The 14,690-nt window shown below is 53.6% G+C and overlaps 2 protein-coding genes across 2 annotated transcripts; both read right to left on the bottom strand.

The window, feature by feature from the left end:
- Window positions 1–522: 522 nt before the first annotated feature.
- TUBAL3 (tubulin, alpha-like 3) lies at window positions 523–7,695 on the bottom strand. The gene is given in 6 exon segments (XM_009883023.1): window positions 523–1,445; window positions 1,448–1,493; window positions 2,013–2,161; window positions 2,359–2,581; window positions 7,537–7,565; window positions 7,674–7,695. Coding segments are annotated over 6 exon segments (1,392 nt in total).
- Window positions 7,696–8,572: 877 nt separating this feature from the next.
- Window positions 8,573–9,043, bottom strand: UCN3 (urocortin 3). Its single transcript, XM_009882972.1, has one exon. The coding sequence runs from the start codon at window positions 9,041–9,043 to the stop codon at window positions 8,573–8,575; it is 471 nt and encodes a 156-aa protein (XP_009881274.1).
- Window positions 9,044–14,690: the final 5,647 nt, after the last annotated feature.

Below are 14,690 nucleotides of genomic sequence, written 5' to 3'. Positions count from 1 at the left end.
TGTCCTGGTTCCGGCAGGGATGGGGTTAATCTCCCCAGGAGCCGGCAGGGGGCAGGTATTCCATACCACGTGACCCATGCCCGAGCTATAAGAGGAGCTAGCCGGGGCGAGGAGCGGAGTCGCCACTCGGGGGTGGGCTGCGGCGGTGCGGACTCTTTTAACCCACGGGTTTGGCCCTGTCATTTTCTTTTTCCACGACTGTGGGAGTTGTGCGAGCGGCTGCGTGGTTCTTTGTTGCTGGCTGAGGCCAAACCACGACAAGTGACCAAGGCAACACGGGAACCATCCTACAGCCACCACCCCCACCCCACCATAAACCAGTTAGGTGGCACATCAAGACAGGAGAATATGTTTTGCTGGTCACCATTTATTCAGCCAGCTTTGTGCTTTCACATGTCTTGAGTTGCTTTTGGCCAAGCTGCAGAGTTTCCAAGTCACATTTCCTCAGACCTTCTCTAGAAGGAACTGCAAAACTGGCATCCAAAAATCTTCATCCAAGCTGCCTTCCCACAGGTAAAAAGGCTATTCCTCATCACACTCCCCTCCATCTGCTGAGTCCCTTCCAACCTCCTCATAATCCTTCTCCAGGGCAGCCAGGTCCTCCCTGGCCTCGGAGAACTCCCCCTCCTCCATGCCTTCCCCCACGTACCAGTGCACAAAGGCTCGCTTGGCATACATCAGGTCAAACTTGTGGTCCAGGCGGGCCCACGCCTCCGCAATGGCCGTGGTGTTGCTCAGCATGCAGACAGCCCGCTGCACCTTGGCCAGGTCGCCCCCGGGCACCACCGTGGGAGGCTGGTAGTTGATACCCACCTTGAAGCCCGTGGGGCACCAGTCCACAAACTGGATCGACCGGCGTGTTTTAATGGCTGCAATGGCTGCGTTCACATCCTTGGGCACCACATCGCCCCGGTACAGCAGGCAGCACGCCATGTACTTGCCCCGGCGTGGGTCACATTTCACCATCTGGTTGGAGAACTCAAAGCAAGCGTTGGTGATCTCCGGCACCGACAGCTGCTCGTGGTAGGCTTTCTCTGCCGAGATGATGGGTGCATAGGTGGTGAGCGGGAAGTGTATCCGTGGGTACGGTACCAGGTTGGTCTGGAATTCAATCAGGTCAACATTCAAAGCACCGTTAAATCTCAAGGAGGCAGTGACCGATGAGACGATCTGCCCAATCAGCCTGTTGAGGTTGGTGTAGGTGGGACGCTCGATGTCCAGGTTGCGGTTGCAGATGTCATAGATGGCCTCGTTGTCCACCATGAAGGAGCAGTCCGAGTGCTCCAGGGTGGTGTGGGTGGTGAGGATGGAGTTGTAGGGCTCCACCACTGCTGTGGAGACCTGTGGGGCTGGGTACACAGAGAACTCCAGCTTGGACTTCTTGCTGTACTCCACAGAGAGCCTCTCCATGAGGAGGGAGGTGAACCCGGAGCCTGTGCCTCCCCGAAGCTGTGGAAGACCAGGAACCCTTGGAGGCCACTGCACTGATCAGTCTGCAGCACCAGAGAAAGAGCCAGAAGGACCTAGTTACTGGAGTTATTCTGGTCTCATTGGACTTCAATGAAGCTAAAGTACTCTGTTCAACCATCAAGTTGAAAGCTTTTATTTTTTCCCCCCTCTTACTACTGCTTACACACAGTTTCCACTTCGAACAGATGAGATCTCTTAGACACAGAAAATGCAGCTGCTTTTAAATCATCTCCCCTTTGAGCAGGAAGAAAGGCCTGGCCTGAGAGTGACACACTGGGTGAGATAGACACCCGTGATTGCAGCAGTCAAGAATATTAGGAAAACTCTGAAGATCACTAAGAGGGCATCTCTAGTCCCTTCTTTTCCCCTTGAGCAACGAGCAAGATGCACACCCACGTGCATCCCATCATTTTGCTCCAGATCACAGTGGCATGGTCAAGTTGACCAAGAACTGCTTGCCTTTCCTCCCCCTTGCATCTCTTGATGGCCAGGACAATAGCCACCAGAGTGTTAATGCAGAAGACCCTCCACAGCATTGTTACCATTTTCCGAGCCTTGTCAACAACAAAGTCAATGATCTCCATCCCAATGCTGTAGTGGCCCCGAGCATAGCTGTTGGCAGCATCTTCTTTGCCGCTGATGAGCTGGTCCGGGTGCAAGAGCGTGCAGTAGGTCCCAGTCCTGATCTCATCTGGAAGAAATTGATGTCTCATGAGTGTCACTGGCAGAAGATCCACTGTCTACCAAGTTGCTTGCACTAATTAAGATGCAGTTTCATATGGAAGCTGGCAGCAGTTTGGGTGGCCAACACTACACTTCAGGGCAGAGAAGGTATTCCCCACTCTTACCCCCGCAAGAAGTCTGGAGACATTGCGTGACTTGACTTACCAATGACAGAGGGCTCCAGGTCAACAAACATTGCTCTGGGCACATACTTCCCTGAGCCCGTCTCACTGAAGAAGGTCCCAAAGGAAGAGCCTGCTTGCCCTGAGGACGCAGTGGAGGAGATGATGCCATCTGGCCCAATGCCATGCTCCAGGCAATACAGTTCCCAACAGGAATTGCCCGTCTGGACACCAGCCTGGCCAATGTGGACAGAAATGCACTCCCTCTGCACGGGGATGGGAGAGAAGAGGAGGTTATGAATGTGCACTGAGGAATTAGACTAAGGCTGGCGCTTCTGGTTGCCTTATATGTGGCCAACAATTGACAGACAAGAGGAGCATTAGCCCACTTGGTGGCAGCCAGGGTGCTTTCTCCGTAGCAGGCACCCAAGAGCTGCTGAACAAGCAACAACTGAGCATTAGCCTTTCAGAGGGACGTTGCCATCTCCCACCAAGGCAGACGCAGAGATTAGGGCATTGTGATAGGTCCCTCTGCATCCCACCATTCTCATTACACTGCTCAACAGCCCTGTTCCCAGGAGCAGGCCACCAAGCCCAGCTCCTGAACCTACAGCACATGGGAGCTGTCAAGTCCAACTGCTCATGGTTTCTTCTCTTTGCTCTGTCGATCCTGCCTTGGGGCAGAAGACAGGGCACAGACAGCCTTCCAGGGTACTTCACCTGGGGCACAGGGAATGATTCAGCCCAGCCAGTCTTAGGCAGCAGTGGAAAAACTTCCGCCCCAGGTCCTTCCCAGGGAGGTAGAGGTAGACGTCTCCCCACCCACATGGACAGCAACAGCAGCAGAGGACCTCTACCTCTATCTGATGGGAGAAGCCTGTGCTGTTGGGCTTTGAGTATTGACTGTCAGAGCAGTTTCTCATCTCCGTTTAGAGCAGATGCAGCCCCACAGAATCAGCTGGCTGAAGCCAGCTAGAGAGGATCCAAGCTAGGACGGGTAGGGACCAATTCTTCATCTTCTCCATACTAGACTAGCAGTTGCCCCATGAAGCAACTGCTCTTGGCTTGAACTGAAAGGAGGAGTCCTCGTGCAGAAGGTGTGGTTGAGCTCTTGAACTCCTTGGCACAGGAGGCTGTGAAAACCAGGCTGTTGGGTTCAGAAAGGCTAAACTAGAGACTTCCACTGAGGTTTACTGGGGGGAAAAACCTGCACATCCAATTCAGGAAGCCCTGAGCTACAAGGTAGGGAAGTCTCAGATGGGGTTACCAAAGGCTTAGTCTGCCCTTACAACCCGCTTTTAGCTGTGGCCTGAGCAGCATGCTGGGCTGCTGGAGACCCAGCACAGCAACTCTCAAATTATCTTCTTGCAAGAATCCTGGCACAGCAGGAGCTCTACCAACACAGGAACAGGGCAGCAACAACCTACACGAGCGCAAAGGGTCCTACCCTGAGAGTTGAGATCTAATGTATTGGTCCTCAGCCACCACTGTATTCCTTACCCTACACAAACAGTTCCAGGACAGCCATAGCAACCCCCCACCCCAGGGCCAGAACAGCGATGCTGAGCCAATCTCCACAAGGAGAGACCTTCATTCCCTGCTCCAGATATGCCCCAGCCTCACAGCAGCACCAGATGCGCACCTAGCTCAGTCTTGGATCAGATATGTCATGGTTTAACCCCACCAAGACCTTCAAAGTACCTTCATGCAGGGGGACAGGCATGACTTCAAGTCATTTCAGCAGACTAGTCCTCCCCAGGCCTGGAAGAGGTGGACACCAGGCTTGCAAGGCCAACCCAGCTCTGGAGACCAGCTCCCAAGCACAAGCTCTGCACCCCCAGGAGCTCCTTCTCCAGGACTCACGATATGCTCCTGTATAGCCCACAACCACTTTCACCCCTCGGGAAACCCACAGCCAGGGGCAAGATACCTTCCCCCAGCTGGAAAAGCAGGACACCTCCAGCTCCATCCTCCTGCAGAGCTGGGAAGGACAAGCCATAACTCTAAAGGAAGCAAACCCAAGCCCCGCCAAGCTGCTCACCATGGCTCTCAACCACCTGGGCTCCTCACCACAATCACAACCACCTCACTGAGGTCACACCCTACCTGCCTCCCTCTTGGGCCCTTTATAGCAGGTAGAGCTGGGCTCTCTGCTCAACGTTTCTCTGCTCAAGGTGTCCCTCCTCCTGTCCCCTTTTCCTGCAGGCACTGACCAGCAAAGTGTTCAGGTGTTTCTGCCCCAGGAGGTGGAGCCATATGGGGTCATCCAGCTGCGTGGAATGATTTGCACCTGCAGACCCATGGAGTTTGGTGTTTCTTTGGCTTTTAGGTACTCATGCAGCATTGCTTTCCCCATGATGTCTAAGAGCACTTTCTGTGAAATCAGGAAAAGAGCTTTGAATGTTTTTTTTTTGGGGGGAGGAGTATCTGGTTTTATTTATTTAAAGAATAAGGACTTTATCTTCAGGACTGGAAATATGCTTTCTACTTTCCATCCTCCTTTTCCAAATGCAAACAGCACATCTGTTGAATCTCCTGGGGATGGACAGGAGTTGTAGGAGGGGGCTCCTGCCTTGGGGTAATGTCATGGGGCTGGAACGGCTTCTCCAGCACTGATGCCATGAGATAGCTGGGCTACCACGGCTCCAGGGTAGTGCTGGCTCCTCAAACGTGACCCAGCTAACCTGGCTGTGCCTGAATTTTGCAGCATCCCCCTCCCTGGCCCCAGGCCACAGACAGTGCAGAGACCAGAGCTCTCCCCAGCCTGCCCCATGGAGCTGCGTCCCACTGCCAGAGAGGACCACAGGACCTGTGTGTTGCTGGCACACTGGTGGAGAGGAGAATTCTCTGTTCCTCAGTGTCCCTTCTCTAAAATAGGAATAAGAGCTGTTAGCTGGGCAAAAATTCATCAGAGATGCTGAGACTGTTATGTTGGGATGATGGATGTCCTGGAGGACTTTGGGCAGAGAGGTGACAGTACGTGGCTCAATGCCAGGACTTAGAGGCACCAATGAGACTGTCACATCGCAAATGGACAATGGTTTTATTTTCTATGCAGCAAACATGAAAGCAAGAAACTCGCTGACACGAGATGTCCCAGAGGCCAGAAACACAAGTTTTAGGATCTGTTATAGACTTGGAGGCTGCCTCTATGTGAACGCAGCCCCACCTCGCCCAGCTCAGAGCAGGACAGGACATCCCAGGAGCAGGATAGGACATCCCAGGAGCAGGGTTGGACATCCCAGGAGGAGGCTGTCATGCCACCGGGGATGGCTCCCTCTAGGTGTATCTGCAGCCTGAAGTGCTGCACCCTCCTACTTAGGTCTCAGCTTCTGATGTAACTCGCTGCAAGGCCACCATGTTCTTGGTGCTCTCTGTCCTGAGGTACATGGGCTAACTTTGGCCATGGTCACTGCTGGAAAGCAGCTTGGTTTATCTCGCCAAGACCCCATGTATGTGACATGGGTACCTCCCACACAGTGGGAGTGTATTTTTGGCTCAATGCCCATTGATTTACACTGCCTGAATCCTTTCCTCACCAGGTGGGCACGGGGCCTCCTTGATCCCAAGATGGGTTTCAACCCTGGGGGTTGCCTAAACCACTGCAGCATCTCTGGTTTGCTCTGATGTGGGTGAAGGAAGCCTTTGAGCATGTGTGCGTGGAGCAGAAGAAGGATGACAAGGGGGTTCCTGGAGGCCAGGGAAGAGCTGGCTGCCTGGGGGAAGAGTTATGAAGAGGCTGGAAGGGACCCAGCAGTGGAAGCAGAAGGATATGTTGGCTAGAATGAGCATGGAGCAGCTGTGCAACCACGCCTGAACAAACCATTCTTTTTGAGTGCAATACCGAGAGTTTCGGTTTCATCCCGGCATGAAATGGCAGGAAAGAAGGAATCCTCACCCGGCTTTTACAAAACTGGACATATCACCCCAAACAGCAATGCTGTCCTTTCCCAAGCACAGTGACCTTGGCTCTGCACTCTCCCAGACCCAGGTGGGTGCTGATGGAGATTTCAGTGCTCCTATTTCCATCCAGCTTCCTCAGGAAATCTGGCTCCTCCGACCTCCGCCTGTGTCTCAGCCCCTCCAAGCAACCCCCGGTCTCACTTGGCAGAGGTTGAGAAGGAGGATTAATTTTGGAAGGGTTTGTCCAAGCCAGTGCCGGGTGTGGGTGAGACTCCCCCTGTGAGGATACAGCTGGGGAGGGAGGATCTCTGCTTTCCCCATCACTCGCTATCAGCTGGTATCTGCTGTCCCCATCTCAGCGTTGCACGTGCAAGCACAGCCTGGTGCCAGCAAACACCTTGGCTCATCTGCTGCCATGGTGTCGCTTCAACGTTAATTGCCTTCGTTAAAGGGGGGCAAAAGAAAGACCCAGTGTAAGCCTCAAGCATGTGAAGTTTTCATTTCCAGGCACTAGCACGGGACTGAGATGTTCCCCTGGTCTAACCTGGTGCTGGGAAAGGACCCCAAGCAGGGCTGGTGCAGATCCTCCTGGCAGCTGATGGTGGGGAAAAGCCTGTTTCCAGCCTGGGCCAGTGCTTTACTGGCCCTCACTGGGGAGTACAGGGGGAAATCTCTTCAACTTTCCGCTCCGAGCAATGATTTCTCCCTCGGCTCCGAGCAAATCCCTCTGTTGCTCCTTGGTGTGCCAAGGCTCCTCTAGACAGCCCTATGCATCAGAAAGGCTGAGCCTGGACAACCTCGGGGCACCTCTGGCCAAACCCACGAAGGGACAAGTGTGTGTCCAGGGGGGGTGGCTGGCCAGGTCTCACCTTCATCTGCCCTGCTTTTCCTGACCAGAGGTGAGCAGACATGTGTGCCTCAGTTTCCCTGGGTGTAAAATAGGGACAATGCCTATGCCCTGCTGCACAAGAGCTCAATATGCTACGGGGGATGGATGTGTAGGCTGTTGGGCTATAAAAAAGTATAAAGCTATATAGAGTGTACATAAAGGGCCATCTAGTCCAAGGCTACAGCAGATTGCAACAAGGAAAGATGTCACTGGTACATCCTTGGAGCTGAGGGAGGAGGGGGTCATTGCACAGAGATGCTGTGGACACGTTGGTGTGTTGTCTGCTGGAGATGTGTGCTATGATGGGAAGATGCTGAAGGGTCTGGTGTATTGTTGGGGTTTTTTTTTTTTGCTTTTCAGGCTTTGGTTGAATTTGGGTTCTGAGTATCAGGGCTGTGTGTCAGCTGGGAGCCTTGGCCACCCGAGCACGGGCTTACTGGGGCTGAATTCAGCTTCCTCTGGGTGCCCAGTGGGGTGGAGAGGAGATGCCTGCAGCTATGCCTCTGCAGATGGCTGGTGGGTCCAACCCTTCAACTGGAGACCAGTGGTCCATCTTAATGTCCCACCTAGAGTGCTCCCCATGGCCATGCCCAAGACAGGGCTGGTGAGAGGTGCTTTGCTGCTCTTGGAAAATGTCTCCTGAGGAAGGAGGAGCCAAATTTCTCTCCACCTCCCACGTCTACTACATGCAGGGATGGAGGCTAAGAGATGGAGTTTCCTGTTGGAGCTGGGCTGGGAGGTGAAGAGAGATTTAGAGGAAGGGATAAATAGTCCAAGGTGGAGGGGTGGGAGCTTGGTGCACTGGGGCTCAGTAGAGGGTGGAAAGGAGCAGGTGAACAGGGATGGTCCCGATGCTGTCCCAGCTGTGACTGTTGAAGGTGCTGGTGGGGAAAGGGGTGGTTGCAAGACAACCTTAAAACCTAGAGAGTCCCCAGGAGGAGAAACTGGGAAATCCCTCTTGAGGTCCCCAACCAGTCTTGCTTTTCCCTTCCCAATGCAGTGATGATTGTGTGTAAGAACAGCTTGTGTATGGGGACTTGGGAGGGAGTAGGGTCTGGACCGTGGTGGGAACAGGGCCATGAGGATGAGGTGGAGGGGTGTTTGGAAAGGCTACGGGCCCAGACAAACCCGACCAAACACTGTGGAGGCGATGGGAAAACAAAGCATTGGAAACTCAAGAGATCGTAGCTTTAATAGGGACCATCCCAAGGTGACATGTCCCCTTGCCCTGCTGCAGACATGAGCCTCTTCCACACGTGTGGAAATTTTCAGGAGGAGGGATGGAAGAGATTGGGAAGGAGAGAAGGATGAAGAAGAGATATGAAAGTCAGGTAGCTCTATGGGTCAAAAATATACAACACTGATATTATACATGGCCATCAGTCCCCTCTGGCCGGCAGGCTGGGGCCGGGTGGTGGCCCTACACAGCCAGCCCTGCGCTGAGTTCCCCCTACCCTGCGGGAGGTCACTTCCGCCTCCCGATTTGGGCCATGAGGTGCGCGTTGGCGGCAGCCTTTGCCCGCAAGTTTTTGGCTTTGGCGATGTTGAAGAGGATGTTCATGATGTTGGTGGGGACATCGAGGGAGAGGGTGACCTTGGTGCGGCGGTCGCTCTTGGCCCGGTTTTGGTACGTCTTCCCCTTCACTTGCGCCTGGGAGACATATTTGTAATGGCCGTCCCCCGGGAACGTCCTTTTGCCCATCTCTTCATCCACTGCATCCTCCCTCTCCTCCTCCTCAGACAGCTCCTCTGGTGATGGGGAGTCGAATCCACGCTTGTCCAAGATGGCGTTTTCCTCTGGGAGGGTCTTCTGGGCTTCAGCAAGGGCTGCGTTGAGGCAGCTGAAGACAGAGGCGGCGTTGTAGAGGTGGAGAGCCCGGCCGGTCTCGGCAGCACAGAGGAGGGCGAGGAGGAGCAGCAGCCTGGCGTTGGGCATTGCGGTGGCCTGCGTGGTGGACAGAGCAAGGGGAGGGCAGAGATGGGCATAAGCTTCCTACAGGGCCCGGGGCAGAACCCTGTCATCCCCCCATCCTCCAGCATCCCGTCCTCCTGGGATCACCTCCCAGGTCCACCCCCCTCCCCCCAGTCCCATGTAAGGGTTATGGCTGATGGGAATGAGTTGCCTTGGGGCCTCCTCCTCCAAGGTGCAATCCCCTAGCCCTTGGTTTTGGGGTGTTGGGTGGGAAGTGGGATGTCCAAGGTACTTTGCAAGGTGGCAGCCTCCACAGAGGGGAGGATTTGACCATCCCTTTGCCGAAACACAAGTGCCTGCTGCAGGAGAGCTGGTTTCTACCATGGCCCCTGCCTGGGGCAATCTCGTTGCAGTTCTCAGGTAGCCCTCTCCACCTTGCTAACACCTCCACAGAGTAACTGGGTGTACCACCAGTTGCTGTAAAGGTTGGGTTTCCTTTCAGCTCCTCTCTGGTCAGCCTGAAGCCACCAGACATGTTTCTGTGCTCTCTGAAGCTGGCAATTGCCTGTTTCACCCAACTTGGTCGGAAAAAAGGCATGGAGAGTGGAGTATAGTCAGTCCTAGTGCTGGAGAAGCAATCCAGCGTGATGGGTCATGTCCCCTCCCCAGCCCTGGCCTTGGGTGCTCTGGGATTGCCCCTTACCCCATGGTTCCATCCCCAGGACTCCCCTCCACCCTGGGTGCAGGACAGGACATCCCTGGAAACATTCCAGGCCAGGTTGGACAGGGCTCTGAGCAACCTGATCTAGTGGAAGATGTCCCTGCTCATGGCTGGCAGGGTGGATGGACTAGATGACCTTTCAAGGTCTCTTCTAACTCAAACTATTCTATGAGTCTATGATTCTATGGTTCTATGCCAGGCTGCCTCATCCGATGGCACATTTGGGGTGCACCTCCCCGCCCCTCCATGGACAGCTCTGCCTGAGAACCTGGGGGCACCTCCAAATTCACAGCACAGCAGCAGCAGCACTTTCTGCTTGAAAGATGGCTATTTTTGGGTCTCCCAGGGCTGAAAGCCTCGGGATAACCCCTTCTGCTCAGCAAACCTCTCCACTTCTGAATCTTGTCTCTCCAGAAAGCGACCCATCTCCCTGTATCCGCTCAAAAAGGTCACCTAAAAGGCCACAAGGGGTGTTCTCGTGGGGTCTTTGCCGGTCGTCGTGGTCAGACAAATGTCCCCAGGGCCAGCCCCGAAGACGCAAGGATCCTCCAAACTCCTGGAGACTTTGCTGGCATTCCCAATCTTCGGGCCCCATCTTGTGGCAAGCACATCGCACAGCAAGCCCTGGCTAGGGGACAGTCCCCAGGGGTGAGGGACCCTGCCTGGGGCTGGGGTTTCACCCCTGGGCTGTGAGTTGCTGAGTTATTTGCCATGGGGATGGGAGTGTGGAGGGGCCAAGGAGGCTGGGGAGAGATGGCTCCTGTAGGTCTCCTTGGACATCTGGGTCTTTGGGGTACCACTGGGGATGGAGGCTGTGCCTCCCCGCATGAGGGGCTGCTGGGTGGGGGACATGTCCTCAGGGCCATCCAACATCAAATCAACCCCCGTGTCCCCAGGAGACGTGTCACCCTGGACCTGCTCTTCTGCCACTGAACCACATTCCGTGAAACTGTTGTCACCTTAACTCCTCCTTTTAATGTCCCTTGGCGGGAGAGAACAGGGCAGGTTTATCCCTTTAACTCTGCCTTTCGCTGTCCCCAGGAGAGGGAGATTTGGGCAGGTCGCACAGGCAGGATTTGTGGGAGCTGCTGAATTTCCATTTCTTTCCCTCACTCCACAGAGCTCCCCCAAGAAAAAAAAAAACAAACATCCCCTTAACTCTGCCCCACACCCAGACAGGAGAGAAAGGACCTACAGCAGCCCTGGCACAACCCAGGCAGTGCCGGTTGTATGATGGTTGGGGGAGAACACCCCTTCCAAGGCACGCAACCCCCATGCAAGGGGGATTCAGGGCCCCAAACTCTCCTTCCCACATCCCCAAACCAGACATTTAAACCCTGGGACTTAGTTTTTGCTTGCAAAAACTTATCGGGACAAATATCTTTCTCCCACCCTAAAGCCTTCCCCTTTTGCAGCTGCCTTTCAGCCCCCAGAAGATGCAGAGACTGACCTCCACCCCCTTGCCGTCCCTGCTAGCAGAACGGGGTGCTGGGGGCATGAATTTAGGAATTACTGAATTTCCGCTCCCTGCCTGCAGCTCCTGCTCTCCCGGGAACGCTCTTTGGTCCTGAGCTGCTGGATGGAGAATGGGAATGTCTCAAAAGCCCTCGCAGAGCCGGCGCGGCTGCTGGCTGCGAACCGAGCTGGTTTGAGCTGCCGCTGCCCTCTCCAGAGCTGAGGAGCAGCACCTCCAAGTCGCCTCTCCCCGACAGCTATTTCACCGCTGCCCGAAATGGGTGGCTTGGCCCCGTGGCCGCTTGGGCTTTTTCTGCTCTGCAAAACTCTTCGGGGACTTTGGCCGGGCGAGGGGAAAGGCAGAGCAAGGGGGAAACGTGGCTGAAACACATCCGCACCCATCTTTTCCTGGTACTCGGCTGTGGGGTGGATATTCTGGCCCAAAAAAGTAAAAATAAAGGCAAAACAACAACAACAACAACGACAAAAAAAGCGGTGTCGGGCTGCGCTGGTGGACAGCCTGAGCTGATATTTTGCTTATGGGTTGGTTTTTTTTTTGCATGGGGGTTTTGTGCCCTGGTATACCAGCGATTTTTTTTTTTTTTTTTTTAACAGAAAGCAAGCTGGAATTGGATTTTCCTCCCCCCCAAAAAAAAGAAACAAGAGGCAGGAAAAGAAGAAAAAACACCTGCGGTGGATCTGAGGAAGTTGGAGTTAAATCTGCCTCTGCTGGAGGGTGACCTGCGGGTGCCGTTCGCTGAGGGTGGAAATAGCCGGGATGGAGGTGAGAAATTTACAGGCATTATATTAAGGTAGTGCCGACAGCCCCGGCAGGACCGTTTGTATCAGCTGAAGATCTGCCTCTCGGCTTTAACGGAAAAAAGTAAATCATTCCGGCAAGGGAGCTCTGGCAAACTGGGGACAAAGCTATTGGGAGAGGCACTGGATTAAGATAATTTTTTTCCCTGTTGAAAAGTAAGTCTCGAATGAAATAATACTGTAGATGAGACCTGTAGACTTTTTAAACTCTTTCTGTCTGATGCCGCCTCCACTTTCCTAATGAATCTCTCTGGAGGATGCTGATTCCCAGGGCTCCAAAATTCAAGCTAACCCTGTGGGGATGGGGCTGTGCCCTCCTCCCCTCCCCATCCCTTTAACCACAGCACTGGTTTGCCTCCCCACTTTTTGATTTCCCAAGATTTCCAAGCCCTACCCATGCTGCCCAGCCTTATCTACCTCCAAAAATCGTTATAATAAAAAAGATAATGCTTTGGTTAGGAGGGAGGGTGGGGGGAGTTTCTTAACACAATATCTTGAACTGCTTTTCCCTATCCTGCCTTATTTTTTTTTTCTTGCAGAGAAATGTGGGACCTGATCTCCCAAGGAAAGCACTGAAATATTTAAAGTTTGTGCAAATGAAGCCGGTTGCTGGTTAATAAATAAAACCCAGGCACTCACCTGGTAGTCCGCAGTGGTCAGGATGGGAAGGGGTTGCTGCGGTCTCACACCAAGGAGAGAGGCATCAGGCGCGTTCCCCTGAACTTCTGCACCCTCGCTTTTCTTTTATTGTTATTAAGAGGGCTGCGATAGTTTTTCTCTCTATGGAAACGCTTTTCCCCTCCCTCGTGTATATATAAAAATGAGCGATCACGGGGTTTGAGTCGTAACTCCAGACGTGGAGCCTTCGTTTGGGCATGATTTCATTAAAATGAAATCAGAGGGAGCTGGCAACGTCACGGGGCTGCGGTGCCTCTCCCCATGAAAAAAAAAAAAAAAGGGGGGGGTGAGGGGTGGGAAAAGACGTCTGAACGCGACAGCCTGGTGAGAGTCACCCAAAAACAGGGCTGTCGCCATCGCCGGGACTTTGCGGGATCACTCAAACACGCTTTCCCGCTGTTCCTCCAGGTAGCCAGGCACTTGGTGCAAGGATATTTTAAATGCGAAGGTTTTTATGGCCCCTATGGATGCCTGTTGGGGTTTTCAGCATTGATTAATGGTGTTGGCCCAATGAATGTATTTCTGTCCAAAGAGTGGGGCTGGTGCAGCGCCACTGGCAGTGTTTTGCCCCAGGACAGTGCTCATAACCCCCACCCGCAGCAGTTACATTCTTGTCCCGCTCACACTGCCCTGCCCTCTGCCTGGTTTCCCATCCATGGGTTTTTTTTTCTGCTCCCAGTCAGGCAGAGAAACCCCTGGAAGATTGAAAATTTTGGGAAGCGTCTTCCAGGATGTGGCAGCACAGTCCCATATGCAGCATTTGAAGAAGGGGGCTAAGGATGATGTGTGCCTTGAAAAAAAAAACCCTCTAACGCCCCAAAGGCACTGAAGTCCAGCAGAATCAATTCAGGTTGCCCCAAGACAACAATCAGGTGGGAAACCCCCCCAGTCTGGGGTCCCAGGACCACTCTGGTCCCAGTGTGGTCAGAGAGAGGTCTCCTGCAATGCCCCACGGTACTGGTTTGCAAGCAAAAGTGCTTTGTGCTACAAAGAGGATGGGGATGGAGTTTCCCTGCTGGAAATGAGTTGCTCCATGTGATCCTGGGGTGAGACACCCAAAGGAATTGGTTCTCTGTCGGAGGGTCCCTCCAACGGCCATTGCAGATTTGTAGCTGGGCTGGAGGCTCCTGGTGGTCCCAGGACCCTGCTCAGCCCTGCCTGTTTATCAGAGCTCCTCTCTGAAACCTCCTTTGGATTGCCACCACCACCACCTTCTAGCAAAAGGCTGGTGGGGGGCCCTTATCCCTGGGAAGGGACAAATCCTACCAAAGGTGGGGAAAGCCCTCTGAGCGCTCCCCCCCCCAAAAAAAAAAAAAAAAAAAAAAAAAAAAAAAGTAACAGCAGCCAGTAGAGACCCTGGATGGGCTCTGAGTTAGATGTTCTCACTCTTGGAACACACCAGTGACGGTCACAGGGGCTCCTTTGGAGGAAAGGAACCATGACTGCATATTCTTGGATAAGCAGCTTTGGGCTTCTCATCCAGCCCCTGAAGATGCTGGCTGTTGTCTGAGAGGCAGTGACCCATAGCACTGAGAGTTCTCCTTTGGCTTCAGTCCTCTGTTTTCCCCTTAATCATCTCCAGCTGTTGGCTGAGACATATCAGGTTCCACAGCTCCAGCAATTCACTCCTCTTTCATTTTCATTTGAAGGTTTTATCTCCTGGACTGACATTTTCTTTTCTCCTCCTTCACTGAGAGCTGGAAGGCGGTTTGGTTACCCAAATCTTTGGAGCCTTTGATCCTATTTTTGGGCAAGCAAACCCACTTGCAGACTTCCACCCAAGAGCTGGGTGGGAAACTCTGTTAGAGGGACTTCTTCCCAGTGAGAGTGAGGGAAATCACCACCTGGCCCACAGTCCTCACTCCTCTCTCTCTCACAAATGCTGTGGGCTCATTTATTGCAGAAGGATGAGCTTTGTCTAAGGGCTGTGTGGTCCCTGGTGCTAACGAAACCCTTGAGCTCATGCTCTGTGGTGAGGAAGCAGTGACAGATGAGAGC

The sequence above is a fragment of the Charadrius vociferus genome, unplaced genomic scaffold, assembly GCF_000708025.1.
Source record: "Charadrius vociferus isolate BGI_N301 unplaced genomic scaffold, ASM70802v2 scaffold32, whole genome shotgun sequence".
Lineage (NCBI taxonomy): Eukaryota > Metazoa > Chordata > Aves > Charadriiformes > Charadriidae > Charadrius > Charadrius vociferus.
The sequence above is the reverse complement of the archived record's forward strand: the minus strand, read 5'-3'. Positions and strand labels throughout refer to the sequence as shown.